General features: G+C 40.4%; 1 protein-coding gene across 1 annotated transcript in view; it reads left to right on the top strand.

Moving 5' to 3' along the window:
* The window catches only part of CASS4 (Cas scaffold protein family member 4), a 60921-nt gene that overhangs the window by 8676 nt on the left and 27602 nt on the right, over positions 1 to 24643 (top strand). The window contains exon 2 of the mRNA XM_063297027.1: positions 23058 to 23483. Coding sequence (XP_063153097.1) covers positions 23058 to 23483 — 426 coding nt within the window. The remainder of the gene's footprint in view (positions 1 to 23057; positions 23484 to 24643) is intronic.

The raw sequence follows: 24643 nt of genomic DNA, 5'->3' as shown, positions 1-24643 counted from the left end.
CTACTACTTCTGCTGTGGTTGCACTTTTCCTCTGGGAATTCAAGATGGTACACATGGGCATTTCACTTGTTCTCCCCATCACAATAGATCTCTAAGGTAGGTCTGTAAGACACAAAATACAGAATCACATTCCCTGAGCTTCTTGAAAGAAGGATAGGAATTAACCATTATAAACATTTTAGTCTCAGCTCAGGTCTAGCTCCTTATTGGAAAAAGTGGGCTTTTTGTTTCTTTTGTAGTGGAAACCAGGTCCTATGAAATGTGAATGGTGGATCTTCTAAACCATTGTTCTAGAAGACACAAAGGTGACCTGTAACTATCCTGCAGTCAGCCATTCCCTATTCTGGGATCATTTTGTTCCTGGAATGGGAAACTTTGACTATGAACCTAATCTGGTCCAAAGGGCCAAGGGATCCAGCATGAAAGGCTTCAATAAAATCTTTCTACTTCCCCTAAAGCCTTCTTCTCTCCACATGCCACAGTGCTAGCCAGAACATCTCCACTTCATCCACACTCTGCCTTTCTTCCAAAGAAAGGAGGAATGTGGCATGGGCCACTCCCACTTTCAGATTCCTGCTAGTTTGGTCCCCATGCATGTTTCCTGAGGGAAAGATGCACAACAGGCAAAATGCTTTACTCTGTTCCAGAAACCATAAGAAGGGATGCTTCTTTATATTTTTGTGCTAGAGGAGACAGGTTATTTTCAGGCTCTATTTCCTTAAAGTCTTTCCCCCTTTCTAAAGAAGTCCTGTACATCTATAAATACCACAGGTCTGAAGGCACCTCCCTCGTGTGTAGGTGTGGTTTCTGTCTGGCTACTCTTGAATATCAATCCCATTCTATTATTTGTGTAAACAGTCAAACCTCCTCAGGTCCTACTATGTTGGCTCATTGTGGTAAGGGATATTGCTAGGAGAAATGAGCAATGGACACCAGGAATGTATACTCCCAGCAGGGTTACCCAAGGTGTAAAGGCCATCCTACTGCCCAGCATGCAGGCACAGGTGATATAAGAATATGCTGTGAAAACCACATGGATAAACTATATAATGTGTCTCATGATATTGTGCTGGATTATGGACCCCTCACGTCAGATGACATTCCACATGCTACTGAAGAAGAGTTGAGAAGTATTGGTTGTGCTTTTTGATGACCCTTGGTAAACTCGAGATGGGGGTCGTGCATCCATTGTGGCTCTTCTTGGTGGCCTTTCATACCATCAACCATGGTATCTTTCTGGACTGGCTCATGAGCTTGGGAGTGGGAGACATGGTGCTATGGTGGTTCTCCTTCTTCCTCTGGGCCAGTTCCAGTCAGTGTTGGTTAGGGGAAGCTGCCCATCCCTAGACCTCTTTTTTACCTTCTCCCAGCTTCTTTTTAGCATCAACATGAAGCTGCTAAGGTAGGGTATCATATCCTATTATCTCTCTCCACCTCTGGTGACCAAGTGAGGCTGTCACAGTTCTGTCCCAGTGTCTAGAAGTTGTGGAGGGCTGGATGGGGAAGAAATGGTTATGGCTCAACGCTACCAAGACCAAGTGGCTGTAGGTTTTGGGTCCCCTACATCTAGGAACCAGAGAGTTTCCATCCTTTGCTGTGGATGAGGTTGCACCTGTCAGGAAGAGTGTCATAAATTTAAGTACTCAATCACTGACTAATTGTTTACATCTGTTTTTACTTGGCATTGTTTATTTTCTTTTGATATCTTTGTTTAATTGGCTTATTATATGCTGACCAGAGTCACAGTATTCTAGTTAGGCAGCTATATAAATACTTTAAAATGTAAAATCAGCATCAAGAAAACATTAAATTAATTATGAGAGAGAGAGAGAGACAGACAGACAGACATGTGGTTCTGGAATTTTCCTGAATACCAGGAGAAAGGGGGCCCAAATGCCGATCTTGGAAAGTGTATTCCATAGCTTGGGACCTACATAAGAGAAAATCTTCTCCCTTGTCCAGATAGTCCTGCGGCTTGTGAAAGTGGGTGACATCTTCAAAGGGCTTCTGCAGCTCTTCTAAAGGACCAGGCAGGTCCATCCAACCCACACTGTGTGGCTGAGGCTTTTTTTTTTTTAAGTGATTACATTGCAGATGCCAGCCCAGGACAGATGGCCCATTTGAATAGGCAGGCCTCAGTGAAAGTATTTCTTCTTTTATGGCTCTGTCATGCTTTGTTCCTTCTGATATATCTTCTCTCTCCCCCCCCCCCGCCCCGCTCCCCTGCCCTGTTTATAAGGATTCATTACTCAGCCTCTCTCTACTTGTAATTTGAAAGGGAATTCCTGAGGCAGGACAGGCACAGCAGTGCTGAAAAAATGAAAACTGAAAAACACCCTTCAGAAAACTGGCAACTTCGGCTGCAGTGTTAGAAGGCTGCTGTGAAGTACGGCTCAAAGGCCATACAGTGTTCATTAGCCATAGTCAGCCTTTCTACATCGCTTCCAGAATTCCACGTTTATGGGTGCCGAGGGTGGGAGCTGGTTTCCTTTGCCTCCTTTTTCTCCCCCCTCTTCCTAGACATTGGAGACCCCAAGCACCTTCTGGGAAGACCCTCATCTGCATGGATGAAAACTGCAGGCCGGTTGCAAGATGGTGGAGGGCAGAATTTCAGTGGGTGATGCGATTTAGACACACACACACAGACACACATCCCACTATCCTTCCTCCGCCCACCCCAAGGAAGGCTGTTCATTTCACTCAAAAAATGACTTCTCTGGGCTGCAGAAGGAAGGCAGAATTAGACGGCTGAGGCTCACCACCAGGCTTTTAAGGGCTGTGCCTAGCTCCACTGCCTTAAGGCAGAGATGAAAAGTCGGTTTTGGCATGGACTTTGAGGTGGTGGAAGATAGTGGTGCAAAGTGATCCAAGCAAGATGAGAGTCAATGTGAGTATTGAGCATTTCTTGTAGCTCTGGCTGTGTTTTAATAAAGTAAGGCCTTTTATTTGAGATGATCAGTAGGTCTTGTGTGTGTGTGTGTGTTTATGTGTGTACATGCACATATCTTTCTATAAAGTGAGTTTGTTAGAAGAAAATCCTTTTTTCAGGTTGCATTTTTTATTCTTTGGTGTTTTTCGTTATGCCATTTTATACTTCTCACCTTTTGTTTTGCTTGACTGAATCTATAAGACTCCCCGAAAATATTCATTGATGGATGGTCATATAAATGTAATAAACTGCATCAAAATTTATAAGCCACTGGAACAATTCTACCACGCATACTTTCCTGGAGGTCTGATCTGTTGGATGGGTTTACTTTTGAGTAAGCAGTATAGGGATTTAGGGGAAAGAGGGGCTCTCGTTTGTAGGGGCTGCAGTTGTTTTAAATGCATGCTCTTATTAATGGATGTGAACATTGTTGAAGCATAAATGTTTTCCATTGTTCTCTACCTTTCCTCTAGAAGTCAGTGTAAAGGCAATGAGCTTATATATCAGGAAGTGTGACAGGAGAAGATTGCTATCTTGTTGTGTCTGCCCTCATGTAAAAAGAAAATAGGTTGCATGCAGAATGTACCATTCCCAGTTGGCATTTTTTAAAATTTTAATTGGTGAAATGTAACAAATAATAGAGAAAAATAATACAACTGTGATTATACAATCAGAAAATAAATACCTAATGGCAATTAAAGTGAACTAAAAATGAAGAGGAAAGAAGGATCTGTATAATATTAATATAGAACTAGTTCATTTCTTTACCATATTAAATCAGACATTATAGAAATGTATTGCTCCACCTTCTCATTCTCACAATATAAAAGCATTTCAAATTTGATAGGAACACCTCTCTTCAATCTACTCTTTAACCTCAGGAGTGAAATTTTTTTCCCCATCTATGTAGAGTAATTCCTGCTAAATCCCATGCTTGAGAGAGACAAGAGTTCTTCATGAAATGTGGGATCCCATAATTTAGGAGGATAATTCACCATCACATTTACATCTCTTATTACTACTGAATCCTTTTTCTCCAAAGTTACGTTAATGTATGTAATAATTTGAAGCCAAAAAAGAGCCATGGGTGGACATGACTAAATCATAGTCAGAAAGCCCTCAAATTTTTTGAAATACCAATACATGAAATCTGATTTCCAACCTTTTAAAAACATTCTTTGATGAATCCAATAAATACAGAACAAGATTTTCTGTTGAATTAACTTCATCCCTAGATTATAAAATATATATCTTACATTCCTTAAAATTTAGACCTGTTGATTTTCCAAAACTGGATATTCCAATTCCTCACTCAACAATTTGTATTACCAATATTAATCTTCGTCCTGTTTTGTTTTTAATTTGGTGTAAAATTGGATTATTGGTTTTACTTCAAACATAGCATCTCTTAAATTTTGGGTACCTCTGAAATTGCCAAAGCATCCAGGCCATATTGTTTTATCAGTACATATTTTAATTGTATATACTGTCTAGCAGATTATTCATATTCAAAGCATACCTTCTTAAAAGCCTTAAACTGGCCATTATAAATCAACTGATTCAAGCAATAACTCCTTGCTGGCCCAGGACTTCCAATAAAACATTTTCCCCACTATTTTCAAATTGGGATTAATTTATGATTAATTTATAGCTAAAATTTCTTATTTGGGTCCATGTCAGAATTTAATTACTGGCCTATTAATGTCCAAATGTGTCTAGCAGTTTTCAAGGCTGAGAAAGGCAACTCCTATAAGTTGACCCTAGGATTGCCAAGATTTCAAAGCAGTCACACAATGGCTCTGTAAACAAGCCCAAAGAGAATGATACTCCAAAAGATTCACATTCCACAAAAACATGGCTGTTAAAATTAAATCCCAGTGATAAAGTTCAAAATCTGATAAATTAAAGCCATTATCACCATAAGCCACAGTTTGACCAAAGAATGTCAAGGGACCTTGACTTGCCATAAATGTTTTCTCAACAATTTGCCTGCATAAAATACCTAATAACACCATAATCCATTTTAAAATATACATCAGTCTAGAGTCTTCATTTTATTCACATTAATCTTGCCAGCACAGACTCAAAGGTAGTTTTAACCACTAATATACAGTATACAGTATCCCCTGCAATGTTATTTATACATGTAGACAAATTTAGTTCATCAAATTGTGATATATTCCTAGGTAAATATAGTCCCATGTATTTTATACAATTCAAGGAGATTATTAACCCTAGTTGCTTATAGTAATCAACAAATATTTTTGATTCTAAAGGAAGCAAATTATTCTTTTTTCAAATGAATTGTATACCCAAAAGATAAACCATTTTGTTGCCAAAAGAGCCAAAAGTTATGTAAGATATTCAGTATCTAAATCTCCCTGAAGTAAAATGCAATCATAATGAAATAAAAAAACCATTTCAAGATACCCCAAATCTGCAGCCCTTCCCATATGGAACAAAGAATCCTTGGCCGGATATGCACTGTCACTAATTGATTCCATAGCATGAATCTGAATTCCTGCATTGAAAGGGACATTTCTTTTGTTTCAAAGCTTTATATTCAATTAACAGTATACTCTTCCTTTTTGTGACACTAAGGGAGATTAGATTCCTCACTAAAGCTAAAATAAATGGGTGCAGAAAAGGATATAGGATATTCTTCAGTCAAAATTTCTTGTAAAAAACCCAACACGTTTTCCAAAGTAGGAGTAAGCTTGATGTTAAATCAAATATGCCAAGACATGTTGCATTTCTGCAAAAGATCTATTTAGTGTTAATATTCTAATGCTAACCACTTGGGTTTCTCAAGCTAGCCATTTTAGTCCAATTTTGTTGGCAAAAGATGCATTCGGCCAGTTCAAAAGCAATCCAATAAGCACTATATTGATCACATAAGCATGGAATCCGATTTCTACATATGTACATGTTCTCTTTTTGCTGGATGAAGAGTTTTGCTTTTAACAATATTTCAAACATTACTTCAGAAATAATTAAGGAAGTTAAATTCTGATTCTGATGTTGTCAGCTAGGAAAAATCTTTGCCCTGTTGGAAGACGTCTGTATTTTTACTGAATTTATATCTTTAGTTTAGACCTCAGGGCAACACTATTTTTGGTCTTCTTATTTTAGGCATTTGAAAAATACTGTATTATTTTTAATGCTTTTTAAAAGATTACATGACAAGTTGTGGAGCTTAACGGGTAAGAAGGGAGGATATAAATACAGCAAGTGTCTTTAAGCATCAATCCAAGAAACTCAGGGCGTAATAACCATGTTATTCTTTATGATATTGTTTTTATTTGGTGTAATTAGATGTAGGGCCTTTCTCTGAGAGTGAGTTATGTTATTTATCTATTCCTATCAGCATAAAATTATCTTGGCATGAAATTTCCTGTCCCCATTGCTAGCCCCCCTCCTAATTCTGTTTCCTGTCTTTCAAGTCAACACAATCATCTGAATCCCTCCAAGGTAATGGAGGCAAAGCCTAACATCTTCTACCAGGATTTGTCAAGCTTTCTGCAATTGTGACCATTAAATAAACATTTGGAAATTGGGAAGACTATGAAATTAAACAAACACCCCTCTCTACATTATTGACATCATGGGAGTTCACACTTTTTGGTGAACAGGATGAATGATTATGGTTGAATTTCTGCATGCTTTCCCATCCTCTCCTTTTTAAAAAGGCCTTTTTAAACTAAATATTGGGCCAAACATTTAATTCAAAGTGGCTTGTTTACCACTTGAATTATTTCATGTGTCACAGGCTGTAGTAACAACTCTTAGCACAAAGTTGCTGATAAAGAATGTTCTTCAGAAAAACCTCTGAGCGCCAGATGGCTCAGGTTAGCAGCCCTCTAGCCCAATGAAATCTCTTTTTTCAGACATTCATCAGTGCTTTGTTTATTTGCACTTTTCCTCTCGGGTTGCTTGCCCAGGATCACCATTCCATTTAGCACAGTCCTCAAGACGTCTTCACCATTAATAGTTTTCTGAATTGTAGTCTTCCTGAATCGCTCTTATACTTCAGTGAAGAGTTTTCTGCTCCTAATGCATTCTCCTGAAAAAGCTGCCACTCAGGGCATGCAAGAAAATGAAGACTGAGGTAGCAATCACCAGCTCTCACCAGCTGGCGGTTGGCACACATGGGAAGGCGGGGACTGAGGCATCATGGAGACTCATACCCGCCAATTGGTGGTGGGTGTGGGCACTGCAGCTACCAAGCAGGCTCTGTGTCTGGCTATGAATGTGGAACTGCAGTGACTAGTACAGCTAAAGTAGGTTTAAGTTTCTCTTACTCATTGCCTGGGTATGAGAAGAAGGAAATATTGTGCGGACATGATAAATGTTATTGCCAATAAATGATTTCTATGGAACAGCATTTCAGTAATCACCTGCCCTTTCCATCCATCTCTTCTGGCTTCCTTTGCCTTTTCTTTGACTCTTATAAAACTGAAAGGCCACCGCCAGACTGGCCTTAACTGAGAATTGTTCAATCAAACTGATACAATTCAGGATGTTCTTTCCAGCTGACTTACCTAGAGAACAATAGTTTGGTCTCAGCAAGGACTGGAGATGTGTTTATATGTTGACAGGTGATGATAAGTGATACTAGTATTAGTTCTAATACTAAGCTTTAGAAGGATAGCAGTGTGAATAACACAGCCTGTTGTTGTTGTTTATTCGTTTAGTCGCTTCCGACTCTTCGTGACTTCATGGACCAGCCCACGCCAGAGCTTCCTGTCGGTCGTCAACACCCCCAGCTCCCCCAGGGACGAGTCCGTCACCTCTAGAATATCATCCATCCATCTTGCCCTTGGTCGGCCCCTCTTCCTTTTGCCTTCCACTCTCCCCAGCATCAGCATCTTCTCCAGGGCGTCCTGTCTTCTCATTATGTGGCCAAAGTATTTCAGTTTTGCCTTTAATATCATTCCCTCAAGTGAGCAGTCTGGCTTTATTTCCTGGAGGATGGACTGGTTGGATCTTCTTGCAGTCCAAGGCACTCTCAGAATTTTCCTCCAACACCACAGTTCAAAAGCATCGATCTTCCTTTGCTCAGCCTTCCTTATGGTCCAGCTCTCGCAGCCATATGTTACTACAGGGAACACCATTGCTTTAATTATGCGGGCCTTTGTTGTCAGTGTGATGTCTCTGCTCTTAACTATTTTATCGAGATTTGTCATTGCTCTTCTTCCAAGGATTAAGCGTCTTCTGATTTCCTGACTGCAGTCAGCATCTGCAGTAATCTTTGCACCTAGGAATACAAAGTCTTTCACTGCTTCTACATTTTCTCCCTCTATTTGCCAGTTATCAATCAAGCTGGTTGCCATAATCTTGGTTTTTTTGAGGTTTAGCTGCAAACCAGCTTTTGCACTTTCTTCTTTCACCTTCATCATAAGGCTCCTCAGTTCCTCTTCACTTTCAGCCATCAAAGTGGTATCATCTGCATATCTGAGATTGTTAATGTTTCTTCCAGAGATTTTAACTCCAGCCTTGGATTCCTCAAGGCCAGCTTGTCGCATGATGTGTTCTGCATACAAGTTGAATAGGTAGGGTGAGAGTATACAGCCCTGCCGTACTCCTCTCTTCCAACAACCTAAGAGACGGCTTTATACATGGACTTCACCAGATGGACAACACCGAAATCAGATTGATTACATCCTTTGCAGCCAAAGGTGGCGGACATCTGTACAGTCGGTAAAAACAAGGCCTGGAGCTGACTGTAGTTCCGATCACGAACTTCTTCTTGCACAATTTAGGATCAGACTAAAGAGATTAGGGAAGACCCACAGATCAGCTAGATATGAGCTCACTAATATTCCTAAGGAATATGCAGTGGAGGTGAAGAATAGATTTAAGGGACTGGACTTAGTAGATAGGGTCCCGGAAGAACTCTGGACAGAAGTTGACAGCATTGTTCAGGAGGCGGCAACAAAATACATCCCAAAGAAAGAGAAAACCAAGAAGGCAAAATGGCTGTCTGCTGAGACACTAGAAGTAGCCCAAGAAAGAAGGAAAGCAAAAGGCAACAGTGATAGGGGGAGATATGCCCAATTAAATGCAAAATTCCAGAGGTTAGCCAGAAGAGATAAGGAATTATTTTTAAACAAGCAATGCGCGGAAGTGGAAGACGACAATAGAATAGGAAGGACAAGAGACCTCTTCCAGAAAATTAGAAACATTGGAGGTAAATTCCAGGCCAAAATGGGTATGATCAAAAACAAAGATGGCAAGGACCTAACAGAAGAAGAAGAGATCAAGAAAAGGTGGCAAGAATATACAGAAAACCTGTATAGGAAGGATAACAATATCGGGGATAGCTTTGACGGTGTGGTCGGTGAGCTAGAGCCAGACATCCTGAAGAGTGAGGTTGAGTGGGCCTTAAGAAGCATTGCTAATAACAAGGCAACAGGAGACGACGGCATCCCAGCTGAACTGTTCAAAATCTTGCAAGATGATGCTGTCAAGGTAATGCATGCTATATGCCAGCAAATTTGGAAAACACAAGAATGGCCATCAGACTGGAAAAAATCAACACAGCCTACAACCTACGTTTTTGTGGATTACATACTAACCCTTCCCCCAGCAGATGTCCGAAATATGGCTTCAGACATGTATATTTCCAACTAAGACCCGAGTCATAGTTTTCTTGACCATTATGTATTAAATCAGAAACATGGTTTGCAAACTGCAGGAATTATGATCAGACAACATGCTAAGAAGTCAGACCCAGAGAGATCACATTTTCATTTTAGCAAAATATATGAAGTTTGACACATACAAACACATCTCAACCCAGATGATTGTAATAAGTGTGAGATGCTGTAAATCAGCCATGGCATACTGAAAAATCATGTAAAGGGACATGTAAGTGCTATGATTGTCCTGAATTCAGAAGTTGTCTCCATAACGATCTTAAGTAATGATGGGCATACTGCATTTAGTGGCCAAATATATTATGGAATCATCAGGAATAGTGATTTTTACATTTTGACCTCCATTTTTGTTAATTACTGTATGTTCTGAAATCTATTCTTCATGTTCCCTAATCCTATTTTCTCCTTACAGAAGATTTTTTAAAATTAATTTAGAGTATCTAAATGAATTTCTCTTCTGTGGTCATTTCTCCCCAGTGACTGATAGAATCTTGTAGATTCACCCAGTAATTCTTGAGGTGATAGAAAGTCTGTTCTCGTTAGTTTGGCTCAGTGATGGCTGGATAACTCTAGAACTTGCTATAAGATATGTCACTAGTAGGGATCTTGCCTTAGTGTTAAAGGCAAAACTGAAATACTGTGGCCACATAATGAGAAGACAGGACACCCTGGAGAAGAAGGTGATGCAAGGGAAAGTGGAAGGCAAAAGGAAGAGGGGCCGACCAAGGGCAAGGTGGATGGATGATATTCTAGAGGTGATGGATTCGTCCCTGGGGGAGCTGGGGGTGTTGACGACCAACAGGAAGCTCTGGCGTGGGCTGGTCCATGAAGTCACGAAGAGTCAGAAGCGACTGAATGAAAAACAACAACAAAGGTAAGGTAAAACACCCTTGAGTGTGGCTCAACTCTTGGTGACCATGTAAACACATCTATACAACTTTCTTGGCAGCAGTAGTGAGTAGTTTGTCACTGTCTTCCTTTGGAATTTTTCTTCGACTTTCCAGTCCAGTGGACAACCCAGAAATTAGTCCCCATCCATGCATTAACAGGCCTAACCCTGCTTAGCTCCTTAGACTAGAAAAGAAAAGTGGGTTTAAAATAACTTTTGCCTAATAGAAGAGGCAAAAGCTGTATCTAATTGTTTCTCAACTGAGTCAGTCTGTTGCTCAAAGAGAAGATCAGTACTTCAAAGGATGAAGCTACTTCTTGTTCTTGCATTCCTTCGTTGCTGTCATCATGCTATGAGTCATTTTGCTAATCTAAACCCACAGAAATAGGAAATGGGAGTGGGAAAAGGAAGGAAGGAAGAAAAAAGTGCTGACTTGCCATTCTTATTAATAGAATGACAATGTGGAAGGTGCTCTGTGTTCCAGGTAGGTTGGTGAGACCAAGTCTTTGTTCTCAGAATGCAAGACCACTGCCATTTCCTTTACAAGTGGAATTGCTATACACTTCACAGTCTCTCTGATAATGTGGTAAAAGCACCTCTGTCCTCCTGTTAACATTCTTCTAACCACAGCATGAAAGCATGTTCTTGTAAACATTTTCTACATAACATGTCCTCCTGACATCGGTTTTGGACTTTTTCTTACAGCCATGTTGGTGTGCATTCCTCCTCTCCTTCATTCAGTAGGAAAAAAATATATGTGTAATTTGCACTGCCTCAACTGCCAAGCTCTAATCTGTCTCAGAAAGAGCAGGGATGTCCTCAGGATGTAGTCAAAAAAGTCAAGCTGGTGGCTGCAGCAGTGCAATCAATGCATAAACAATGGGTGGAGTTTCAGTTGCACTGTCACAACCACCAGCTTGACTTTTTTGTTCACACCCTGTAGACATCTCTGGTAATAAGGTTTGCAAGAGATCCTATCCTTACAGCTGTTGCAGTATAATTTAAGGGCAGCCATTGGTAGTTCCTCCTGGTTTTGCTTCCCTTCCCAACCAGCATTAGCAGCCAATGAGAAAAACCACCATCGCCACCAGTCGCTCTCCAGTGTGGTGAAGCAGGCTTGGATGGGTATGAGTGGATACCCAGGATGAATGCTTAGTCACCTTTCAAGCTGCTCAGGCAGTGGGTTCACCCATAGCTTGTCACGCTGGCTATTTCTGAACATGACTCTATCAATCCACCTCTTAGTTTAACTGATACTTAGGAAGGAGGGAGGGAGGGAGGGAGGGAGAGGGAGAGGGAGAGGGAGAGATTCCCTGTATCACTGCAAGAAGACTTTTGAAAAAGAACCTTGATGCTTAATTATTCCTGATAAAAGAGTCCAATAGTCATCTCTCTTTATGCTCCAGGGAGAATCTGTTTTGGGGGTCATCATAACCCACTACTCTTATCCTGATGGAATATTTTATTAAAATGTTTACTATGAGCTTTTAGAGTTCAACATTTTTATGCATTTTGGCTCCTTTCCCAGGGTCATTGGAGGAGGAATCTTAGGAGCATCACAAGAACCCTTCAAACCATCTACTGTAGTTTGGAACTTTGTTCCCAAAGGAGCTATCCAGATGCTAGTAAGGATTTGACAAGCAGAAAACACAAGTGGTAGCAGCTTCCTGCTTAACGTTTTCCAGTGCTATTGAAGTATCCTGCATTTGAATCTTCACTTCATACAATTTAAATTCTTTTAAAGTGATCTTAGATGTGGCCCTCCCAACCAGTCTTGCAGCAGCAAATTCTGCAGGTTAGCCTTGGTTTTGTGAAGACTCTTGAATGCTTATTGAATGAGCATGATTTCTAGGGGTTTGAGAGACCGGTAGAAAAGCTGGCCAATAGAAAGTGCCAAAAAAAAATCATCCAGTCAGTAACTTTCTCCCTAAGTAAGTCCTCAGGCAAGAAAATTCTCATACTGCCTTCCACACAAACAACAAATAAAATGTCTAATGACAAGTATCCATGTTTTCAGTTCAAGTTGTGTGCATGCACATTGGGTCATTAAAAAAAAATTAAGCAGCAAGGACACTATTCTTTTGTTGAATCTAAATGCCTCCTGCAGCATTTAAATTTATGTTGGCTTACAGCTTTTTTTAATAGCTACAAGCACAATTGAATTTTGTGGTGGCGGCTGGCAGGAGAGAGAATTGGTGAAGGTACATGTTATACCAATGTCTGCACAAAGGCACCAGGAACAGGATAGTGAAGTTCAGAGGTTGGGTTTGGTAATGGTTGCCTTGAAGCCAGGAGGCCAAGTGAGGCAGAAATGGGAAAACTGCCTCCAGCAAGCTCTGCAGAGACTGGATGAGTCTGAAGCTCTTCAAAGCTTCCTGTTGAGGTGCCTACACGTAGCTAAACATGGCTCCAAATCTCTGTGCAATCAGGCATCTTGACTAACCCTACTGTAATTGCTCAGAGCTTTGCAAATATCTTAACATTTCCACTTCTGTGGAACATGGTGAGAATGGGAATGAGGGTTCAGAATGCAACTCTTCTGCCCTCCATGCTTACAGCTGTTGAAAGGTGTACAAGCACCATCTTTTCAGGATTCATCACAGCTGGAGAGGAATTCTGCCACATCAAGCTAGCAGATTTGCATTCTTCATAGGTCTAGTTCTTTGCAGGACACAGCTGTGGTTTTGTTCGAAGTAGTGCTGTTTGTAGATTCTAAAAATAAATTGAACCCTCTGGCAATGGGAAGGAACTTGTGTTTTCATAAGATAATATGCTGATGTTGGATAGGAAGCCTGAATATGGGGGAAAAGTGATTATGCTATGGCAGAAATAGACGGCTCATTGCAGACTTGTTAGGTAAAACGAACTGGTTGCCACAAGAGACGGAAACTAGCAGTTTCTGTGGAAATGACAAGGGAGTAAAGATGTAAGACTTCAGTGTGTCCTATCTCCATGCTGCAATTGCCCTTCAGTGTGGTTGAGGTGTCTTATTTAATTGTCACATTGTTTTGTTTTGTTTTCTTTTATGGGAAGCGGGGAGAAAACCAACTTAATTTTCTTCTTGGGCAGCAAAATGATTTGGCCTTATGGAGATCACTGGTGCTATTAACTTCCATTGAGAGCATACCCATGGCATGGTCTTTAGTCTGCCTTACATAAAACCTTGCATAAAATGCCCACTGCTTTTTGCCATCTGCTTACAGCTTCTCCTCTGTATTGTTTTCATGCACTCCAGTAACTAGAACTGAACACAGCTTTTCAAAACTCTACCAGAACTGCACAAACACTGCCCTCTGCAACTTTGTCTTTTAATTAAATTTTATTAAAGATTTTTTTTACAGAATAAAAACATTTAAAAGAAAAAGGAAATAAAGAAAAGTTAAAGAAAAGTGGTGAGAAAATAATAAAGAAATGAAGGAGACAAGAGGGAAACAGGAAAAAAGAAAAAAGAAAGACAAAATATAAAGAAATGACTTCTGATCTTCTTTACAGTAGTTATAAATGCATTTGAATTTTATCAACTCTCTCTAAGCAGTGTAACTAGTTTCTTTCCATAATCTACTCTTTCTAATAGTCAAACCCATAAATCACAAATACATTTTTCAGCAAAAACTCCACAAAGGGTCCCACTGCAACTTTTTCATGTAATGAGACACAGGTTTCCATTTGTTCCCTCCTCAAACTGGATTTTTAGAAGCAAGCCTCAACCAGTGGTCTCAGTGAGATTAAGATGTTAAATTTAGAGTCCAGAATTAAACAGTCACTGTTGGTACACAGTTGCTTTGCTCTAAACAATGGTTTAGAGTGTAGACTTTATATTAGGATTGTATACGGTTAGAGAATGATTTGGAAGAATGGCTTTGGACCACACATGAGCAAAAACACAACATTTCTCTACTGCTCAAAGAAAAAGCCCTCTTCTGTCATGTTTCCACAGCAGCTTGAAAAATTGTATGGCTGCTTTAAAAGCTGCATCAAAGTTAATGAACTGACTTTTTTTAAAGCAGCTGCATCTTTTTTCAGCCTGCTGCAGAAGATTGGGGAAAAAAAGCTTTTATGGCAGAGAGACCCTGGATTCATATGAAAAGCATTTTTACAAATCATTTTTGAAGCATGCACAGCCTTGCTTTAGATATTATGTCATGTATAAGACTATAAAGAGGAGGGGAATTAGACATTCAACCATGGGGCCATTATAAAACATATTTTAAACTGCTGATAAGGCAGTAGTCAAAATGGCAGCATTTTAAAGGAAGAGTAAAAAATGGTGAAAGAGCAAGAACAAGAAGTAAAAGCAGTAGCATCAGCCAGGGTGTTCTTAGCACTCCATCTTCTGCACTGTTGTGAATATCAGCAGGAGCCCAGGCATGGTCAACTTTAATGGCAGGCCTTTGGTCAAGCAGGGTTGTCCACAGGGGTGTCGCATGTACACATAGAGACACACATAAAAAACAGACAAAGCTTTGACTGAACAGTTGTGACCAGGATCTTAACTTTTTTTACCACATCCTTCAGACATCCCTGAGGTCAAAAAGGTTTTTAATGTTTAGTTCATCTTGTGGTGTCCCTTATATATAATTAAGTTTGTGGAAGCAACTTGATTTTTTTTAACTTACTTCTAGAGTGATGAGACAATGAAGTTGTGGCAGTGATTTGCTCAGTTGCCAGTATACCTAAGAAGGGAAGGAAGAATACTGGTGGATTCTGCTTTAGTGGATCCTGCACCAAGCAAGGTTGGACTAGAAGCAGGTTCTTCTCTTGCAGCAGCTTGCTGTAACTCAGCTCATTGGGTTGGAAGACCTCCGTATTGATCCCATGGCAGGTTAGATACAGACAGTTAAGCTTATATTTGGTGTAAGAATATGCATAGGATCAGGAAGAAATAAAATGGTATAGTAATATTGCAAAATTAAGAATATTAACAGTGGGTGAAACTGGTTCTCAGAAGGAAGGAAACCAGAAAACATGGAAATGTGTAAGATGGTTGTTAGAACCAGTTCTGAAAGAAGGATAGGTAGCTCTTATTGTCACTGCACTACACATATATTTGGCTCATAAAAGAATCAACCTGTTGGCTAGGAGTTTCTCCATAATTTGAACTGGGAAGCAACAGTGGTAGAGGATATATTTTTATTGTGAACCGCCCAGAGTCCCTCCTTGTGGGGGAGATGGGCAGTGAGAGAGAGAGAGAGAGAGAAAATATATGTAGCTCAGGGTTGACGTGCTGGGTTACAGAAGTTCTCTAAGCTTGGTTTCTCATTGGCAGACATTCCATTACCCATCCAAATAACCAGATAATGTTATATCATCACACATTCCCTGAGCCTTGTAAGAATTTAATTTTTAAATTAAAAATTTAACTTTTCATTCCCTTGGTGCAATATGCGTGGAGGGTTAGTCTGACTGCAATTGCGATATTTGGCTAGATCAGGGCATTCTTTTGAATTGAAAAAACAGAACGTTAGGCTGACATATTTGTTAGAAGCCCTGAATTTGCTTAAAATAATTACTCCGTGAGGCAAACAGGCCTGTTGTCGGTCTCTAGCAGCTGTTAGGACAGGCAGAGGGAGAGAATGATCAAGCAGGGAGAAGAAGCAGCCCATTGTTTCTAAGCCATCTCAGAAGACGAAATGGATGTTCTCAACAACAGGACACTGTTATCATCTGAGCTGGCAAACGCATTTCTCCTCTTGATTTTCCAGAGCAGCTGTTCCTGTTCAGCAAATGTGGTAGGTAAAAATATAAGCCATGTGCTTCTGATGCAAACTACCAATCTCAACAGAACTTGCACTCTGAGTAATACATTCCAGTGCTGTACTCTTGCTTAAATATTGGTTTAGTGGGAAGCTCTCATGGTTTGCCTCCTAGCTTTTTCTTAGAAAGTACTGAAATTCACCCTTAATATACACACACTGCCCTTTTTTTGATGGTCATGCTGGCACGAATATAGTGCCATAAGCAGCAACTCCTATATCTAGAGCAAGCTCTCGCCTGCCCCACTGCCCCAGGAAGCAGTAAGGGAAGCAGTTAAGAATGGTTGCAAACCACTAAGAATCTTAAGACAGACATTCCTATTCCTCTATGTTGCAAGAGCGACTGTGGGTAGTAATTTCCACTTTAGTTTGCATGAAGCACACTCCCAATTATTCCGTATAACCAAATCACAGCCAGCAGACATGCCACCCAGTTCAGCTAGCAAAAAATAGAGCTTGATGTTTATTTATTAAATATCAGCAAACATAAAAAATAGTTAGCTGGCAAAAAGGAGACCAAAGTTGGGCAAAAAAAGAGAAAAAGTCAGGGGGACAGAGAAGAGATGAACAACAGGCAAGAATTTGCATTATCTACGTATCTCTCTATATCAAAAGGCACAGCGCTTTCTAGAGCCACTGGAAACAATACCGTGGATAGTTAGCATGGACTTTCTCAATGGGAATGGCTGTAACACACAGACCGCTTGAGCATTCACTCAATGACAGCTCACAAGCCTTTAGCTAGATAAACTGTTTAATGAAGCAAAGTGTGATACAAAGCCAAAGTTGCAAATAAAATTTCCCGCACATTCTACAGTTTAAAATCACAAGCCTCTATTCCCCCCCTTTAGCTCCTTGCATAGGTATGCCCCCTCCCTGGTGCCAGCAGCTGGCTCGAACAGTTTCTGCCTGGTGACCTTGGGTGAAGATAACCTAACCCAAACAATATAATTCACACAGCAATCTCACTCCCCCTCCCTGCTGTACTCACAGTCTGCTGACATGGGTTTCTGGGTTTCTTCAAGAGGGACATGAGGTCGATCAATTGTTGTGTTAACATTTTAGTGGGGAGTGTGACAATGGCCTTTGGTTACTTCAGCCTGAACTCTTTTATGTATGCTTTGTATATCAGTAGCAGAATGGAGATGGAAAATAGGATACCAAGTGATCACTCCTTCATTCTTCACCTTGAAGGAAACAATTTGGTGGATGGGGATGATGTATCCAAAGCTCTGATAGTTGTTGTGTGATGAACTGGTTAGTTGAAACTCTGCAGTGTTGCACTGCCTCCAATTGTCTGCTTCTCTGCATCAATATTCAGTCTTTGAATGTGTTTTATTGTCTTACGCTTTGGCACAGTAACAGCAAGAAGTTCTAGCAGTACCACCTTCTCTGACCAGCTGTCCTCAGCAAACCTCTGAGGAGCCATGTCATGCTTTTCATACCACTAATTCTTCCATCCTGAAAAAAAAGCATCCAGTATTTAGAGCAGCCTTTCTCAACCTTTTGACCCTGGAAGAACCCTTGAAATATTTTTCAGGCCTCGGGGAACCGCTGCACATTCAGGCTCCAATATAGGCCAGAAGTTACAAAATTATTATATCTGTTTCATGGGTAGACCTGTATAGATGCATTAACAGTGTTCTTAAACTAAAGAATAAAACTTACCTCTTTAATGTGAAATTGCCTGTATCTGAAATAATTTTTTAAATAAATCATGATCTCCCAGGGAACCCCTAGTGACCACGCGCAGAACCCTAGGGTTCCACAGAACCCTGGCTGAGAAACCCTGATTTAGATGATCCCTGAAATCATCTTGTACCCTTTGAACTGCTTCTAGCACTGATGCTCTTATCAACCTCATGACACTCTGCCACAGATATCTGAAGGGTAAAGAGGCCAAGAGCGAGAGTGCACGGAATTCTAATCCTGGTGGAATACTTACATGGATTATGTTGGACAATCCTTTGTAGGTGGTCAGGCAAATAACGGGCAATAATTTCTTTTCTGGGAGAAGAATCAAGAATCCTGGAAATAAAGATGCAGCTCTTGCTGAGTCATATCACATGATGAGGTTATTGTAATGAAATACACCCCTGCTGCTAATAACAGCCCTGCCAATGGCAACAGGCTGTTAGCAAACCAGAGGTAGTACAGTGCAAACTGCAGAAAAGTCCAAGCAAAGCAGGCTATGTTTCACTCACACACACCCATACTTTAGGGACTGGCAGATACAGTGTGTTTCCTTGATGTTTTCTCATTATTGTTGTGAGTGCTGGGTTTTGTTGTTGTTTTAATTGCAAAGTCTGTCTGCCATGCCCTCTGTCTCCTGACTCATGTTTCTCAGTCTGTGTCAACCCTACAAGGTAGACCAGATCAAGAAACCAAGTCCATAGGAAGACTATAACTATAGTTTATTGCAGTGTTTCTCAACCTTGGCAACTTTAAGATGTGTGGACTTCAACTCACAGAATTCCTCAGCTAGCATGGCTGGCTGGGGAATTGTGGGAGTTGAAGTCCATACATCTTAAAGTTGCCAAGGTTAAGAAACACTGCTTTATTGAGATAGGCTACAATAACAGAACTTTGCAACTTTGTATTTTACCCCCACCCACCCAGCCACCCACCACCACCACCACCACCACCACCACAGTGAGTCAGGGAGGAGCCAGCCTGACACTCTTCCTAATACCATCCTCTTTCCCAGGGTTTAAGGCATATTTCTGACATTCTTGTTTCAGCAACAGCTTCTGAATATTCCCTTCAAGACCATCTGCATGTCTTGGGGAGAATTACCAGAATGACAAGGGAGATTTGTTCCCAGGCACCAGCAAGCTCAGGTCAGGATTTGTTAGCTGAGCGTACTGTACATCTGGGCTTGCTGATCTATTTCAAAGAAAAAGTCAAAAAGTGGTGTCTTTTTTTCAGAGTTACACAGAAGCCCCCCAAAAGTTGGGCTGGTTTAACAAACATCTGATTCTGTGAACACCACCACCAAGTTAGATGCACCTGAATAGGTGCAGATATTTTAATACACAGTGCCATTCTTCTCCTTCTATTGCTTCTATACCTTTTAACAAACTGTATCCTTCAGTTGCAATATCCCACCAAGTCTCTCTTATACCTATAAAGGCATATCTGCATTCTTCATTGAAAGTTAAAGTTCATCTTTTTATTTTCCTTATGCTGTGCATTAGTGCATGGACCACAAGGCCATGAACTTTATGAGTCAGTGATCTTCCTGATTTTTCATTAAGTGGCTTATTAGGCCCCGCTTAGCAACACTCTCACTTCCTCCTACAACAGTCAAATTTTGGTCTGAAGATCCTGTTATTTTAGGATCTTCATCTCTAACCCCCATGAGATTCAATTTAAAGTCCTCCTACTCAAAGTCAATATGCTCATGCTTGATATATTCTTTCCAGTCCTTCTACCAGCAAGCCTTAAAAATAAGCAGACCATGGTGCAAGAACTCAAATTTTTCATGAATTCTGCTTTCCACCCAGTCTTCTTCCATGAACTAGAAGGATGGGTGAAAACTTGAACTCCCCAGTTCTTGAACTTCCTTCCTCAATCTTCAAAGCCCACAGTGATATGGGTGTAATGGATCATGAGCAGGAAAGAATAATACTTAGTGAACTTGATGAGGAAATGAAATTAAATGAGCTTGATCAGTCCTAGAATTTTCTTTCACATTCTTACCCAGTACTTGTGGCAAACAGCAGTTTTCATCAGCCCACTAGTGACTCTGGTTAGTACTTGTTCAATTCTTGCTTGAGAACAGGTACTCACATTGTTACATCAAGACTGCTGAGGCCTAAGGTAGGAAACAAAGCCAAACGATCTTCATGGCAACTCAATAAGATGAGTGGTTCAGGCTGAGATGTCACACTTAGCTTTACAGTTATGCAGAGCTGATCAGTTTCCATTGGTTCAAGGTTGCCTTGACTAGTTATGAACTGCAGTATGCACTCTCTCCATTCCAAATGCAGCTCCCAGGGAGGTCAGCAGTAATTCCTTTATCCATGAGCTACCTTGGTAGAACTCAAATTAACGAGCTTTGGCTTTATTGCTTGTGTCAACATCTTCCACTGTGTTAGATTTCATTGCCAACTGAAAATAAAAATAGCTCATAGGTAAGCTAGCCCAAGTTATTTTGCAGCTTGAAGCCAAGAGCAAGATGACCATCTTCCTCCCTTTGTTGTTAATAGAAGCCAGTCAGTCTGATAATTAAATCTTATTTAATCCTATCAAAAGAACAGCTTCTTCCACTGCTACCTGAGAGCAGCTACCTGGCTTAGGGGACTCATCCCTCAGCATCTGCTCTCTGTGGCAGCCTCCTCACTTGGACAGAATGGGGTAAAGAGAACGTGCTAGGAAGCAGAGCTGGGCATAAATGGCTCTTTGAAATTCTCTCCCAAATTTGTGGAGAGGAAAGTTGGATGGAAGATTTATCTGAATTTCTCCAGGGGCAAAACTTTTCTCCAACTGTTTCTCAAGGGTGACATTGAGCTCTAGCCTCACAATAGCTTGTTGAGACTGCAAGGTGTCTCCAATAGAAAGCAGACTTGGCTGGCTGGTCCTCTGAAGTCCTTCCATTGCTGAAGTTTTCAGTCATCCAGTTAGGAAGCTGTGAGCTAACCTCTCTATCTTGAAAGCAAAGCAGGGATATGTATATGCATTCCTTCCAAAACCAGACATGAGACTGATTGATTGTGTGCCATCAAGTCACTGTCAAATCCTAGCAACCACAAAGATAGATTTTCTCCATGACAACCAGACATGAGACATAAATAAAGCATCTTCAGTGAAAAAGAAGGCTCTTTGACAACTGGGCAGCACCACCAATGCTGTACCAATCCCAAGATTTTCTCCAACATTCTCTTCCCCTCTAGTAGAATTTCAGAAGCAAAGTTTCTTTCATTACACTGAAAACTAGTGGAAAAATACAGGTTCTTCATTAAATAGGGAATAAATATGTTACTAGTAAAAACAGACCATGTGTAAATTGTTCAACCAGATGTGACCTTGCACACCGGTTTCATTTCTTGAGAGTTGTCTTCACCCTTACAAATGAAAAATTCCTGTCTAATGATAAGGCATGATAGCCTTGTGGAAAAGATAGGAAAGATGACTAGTTCACACACTGGTATATTTTAATACTATTTTTAGTACCTAGTAAAGGTTATATCTTGAAGTTCACATTCTATGATAGTAATTTCCTATTAGTCATCTCTCACATTCTGTATGTGGTTGATGAACTTTACCTCTAACAGAACTTTATTTCTAACAGCTTATGAGTTTTTCTTTTTTCTGATGTGTTAGTTTTGGGAGTTCTCACACTGTCCTCAGAGATGTTAGATAGTGGCATCTTCAAGTGTTCTACCCATTTCCAGTGCTTCTCCTATTGTCATACTAGCTTTTGTTTTGAATTGGCATTGTCTTCTCAAAATGTCCCACATAAAAGAAAGACAATTAAGACATTTATGGGCAACTAGACAACCGTGTGACCCATTCAGTCATTTTTGAGAGATAAGTAGTGCAGTCTAATGTGACCTGAATGAACATTAAGTTTTAGGTTGACCATATTTTTTTTACCCCAATGCTGGATGGTCCCATGATCATCTAAGAGGAGTATATATCATAAATAGAAAAATAATTATAGTGGCAAACGAACTTCAATAAGAAGTCAGTATTTACTTACCTAAACAGATAAACAGAATGACCGCAGGTGGGCAAAAAAGCAGTGGGAGCAGAAGCGACTTCTGATTTCCTGCCAGCTTCCCCATTGACTTTGCCTGTGGGAAGCTGGCAGGGAACGTCGGAAATCATAATCACGTGATTGTGGAGATGCAGCAACAGCCACAACTTTCTGAATAAAACTGGTCTGAGCATTATGGAAATTTCAATTCCACAGAAGTAATGGGTCCTGGATTTTTTACACATTCTTTAAGTTAGCAGATTTTAGGTACCTTGATTCAAAAATTATTACAGTATAATGCACCATTTGGGCTAACTTGAGGGTACAAACAGACAAATAGATAAACACAATGATAGTTTTAGTAGTACATAGATGTAGAAACCAACTCAGAAATGTTTCCTCCTTTATGCAGGCAACTAGAGAACGCTGGGCAAAAGAACTGTTACTATACACTGGTATAGTCCATGCAACAAGATTTGGGAGGTCCCAAAGGCTTTGATACATTCAAAATTACATTGGAAAAAATGTCCTTTTAGAACATCTCTTACGAAGTTAGATTTAAAAACTCATGTATGGGATGATGCACAACTAAGGATTTCTGCAGATATTGCCTATTCATTTTTATGTATGATCATATTCTCATCTTCATAAACTTTCAAGTTACCTTCTACAAATAGGAGAATTAGGAGTAGAAAACACAAGTAAACATAAGAAGAACCTGTGTGGATCAGGCCAAATTGAGTAGATCATGCATAGCTCCAGAGCTTCAGATTTGCACGTATGTTGTGCAGACTGAGTGTATACTATCAATTTATTTAAACACATTACAATATTGACATTACTGTATATTGAAAACAGGAAGCACTATGTGTTTTTGTACCAGAAGATCATTTATTTGTGAGAGTATCTCCATCAGGCTTGTATCTGTAATTAAGTGAGAACGATAATTAGCAGCTCTGAACCCCAAAACTTATGTGGTTACATTTTAAGTAAATAATGGGGCTCAGATGGCTTCCAGAACTGAACCATGTCCTATTTAAACCTTCTCTGTGACTTAATTATAAAATTGGTGATTACAGAAGCAGCAGCTTAGATATTCCCTCACATTTAATTTCTTCTTCTTCAGAATACCTTGGCCAAGGCTTTATATGACAACAAAGCTGAGTGTCCAGATGAGCTCGCCTTTCGCAGAGGAGACATCCTTACGGTTCTTGAACAGAATCTCCTTGGAAGTGAAGGTTGGTGGAAATGTTCCCTTCATGGGAAGCACGGTCTGGCACCAGCAAATCGCCTCCAACTTCTTACACCATCCCAGGCTCCTTCCATTGAGCAAGATTTCCAAGGACTACCAACCAGCCCCTGGACTATGTATCAGGTCCCTTCAGTACCTAGAACTCCTGCACCATTATCTGTCTATGAAAAAATGGATGGTTGGATTAGTCCTCCTTCATCATCATCTTCTACTTCATTCTTGCCGAAACAAGAAGGGTACCAAGGGCCAGCTTTGGCTGCCAAGCTGCTCAGTGAAAAGACTCAGACTTCATCAAACCAGGTAAAGGTGCATGCTGCTTGTCAAATGGCCAGTTTCTGAGGATGGGAAAATGGATAATGTAATAAAATAAACGTAGGAAGAAATAGATTAAAGCTTCCTTTTTCATCTCCTCTTCATCTGTTTCTCTCTTGTATGTGTGCACACACACAGGAACAGAGGTTTATTTCTCTGTCACAGAGAACCCCAGCTTGGATTCAGAAGTGATTAATTTCAACTCCTATTGCCCATGTGGTTTAGAGGATTAAGGGAACTGAGATTCCACATATCCAGAGGACACCAGATTGATGAAGGCTGTGTCAGATATATAAATAATCTACTTATACACAGCGATTGCAGCCCACTGAGAGGTCACTTCATAATTTCCAATAAACCATTTATTCTTAGTTTTGAGTAGCTACTTTACAGAGGATTTTTTTTCTTTTACAAATATTAATGATAAATGAATCAATTTTAGAAGTTAATAAAATGTCAAGTGAATAAAGTTAGATAGAATGGATAATAATGAACACATCTTTTCAAAATTAATGTAAATAAAACGCAGTCTGTTTCTGTCTTAGATCAGAAATATTTGGCTTGTCATTCAGTAAAAACTATAGGCAACACGTTTAGGACACCTTTGACAACCTGGCACTCTTCAAAAGTGTTTGAACTACATCTTCCCAAATTCCTAGTCAATACGGTTAGCAGCCCTTCAGCAAAGGATCGTTACCTTGTCGTGGTGCTGGAGCTTGAGCACCTCAATGATGCCATGAGCTAAACTGTGAAGGGCCACCCAAGACGGGAAGGTCATGACAGAGAGGTCAGATTAAATGCAATCCCTGGGGAAGGTAATGGCAACCCACCCCAGTATTCTTGCCGTGAAAACTAAATGGATCAGTACAACCAGAGATATGTCGGTATACCATCGGAAGATGAGATCCCCAGGTCGGAAGATGGTCAAAATGCTACTGGGGAGGAACAGAGGATGAGCTCAACTAGCCCCAGATGTGATGACGCAGCTAGCTCAAAGCCGAAAGGACGGCTAGCGGCCGACGGTGCTGGTGGTGAACGGCGAATCCGATGTTCTAAGGATCAACACACCATTGGAACCTGGAATGTAAGATCTATGAGCCAGGGCAAATTGGATGTGGTTATTGGTGAGATGTCAAGATTAAAGATAG

The sequence above is a fragment of the Candoia aspera genome, chromosome 3, assembly GCF_035149785.1.
Source record: "Candoia aspera isolate rCanAsp1 chromosome 3, rCanAsp1.hap2, whole genome shotgun sequence".
NCBI classification, from domain to species: domain Eukaryota; kingdom Metazoa; phylum Chordata; class Lepidosauria; order Squamata; family Boidae; genus Candoia; species Candoia aspera.
Note: the sequence above shows the minus strand (reverse complement) of the source record. Positions and strands in the feature narration are given on the sequence as shown.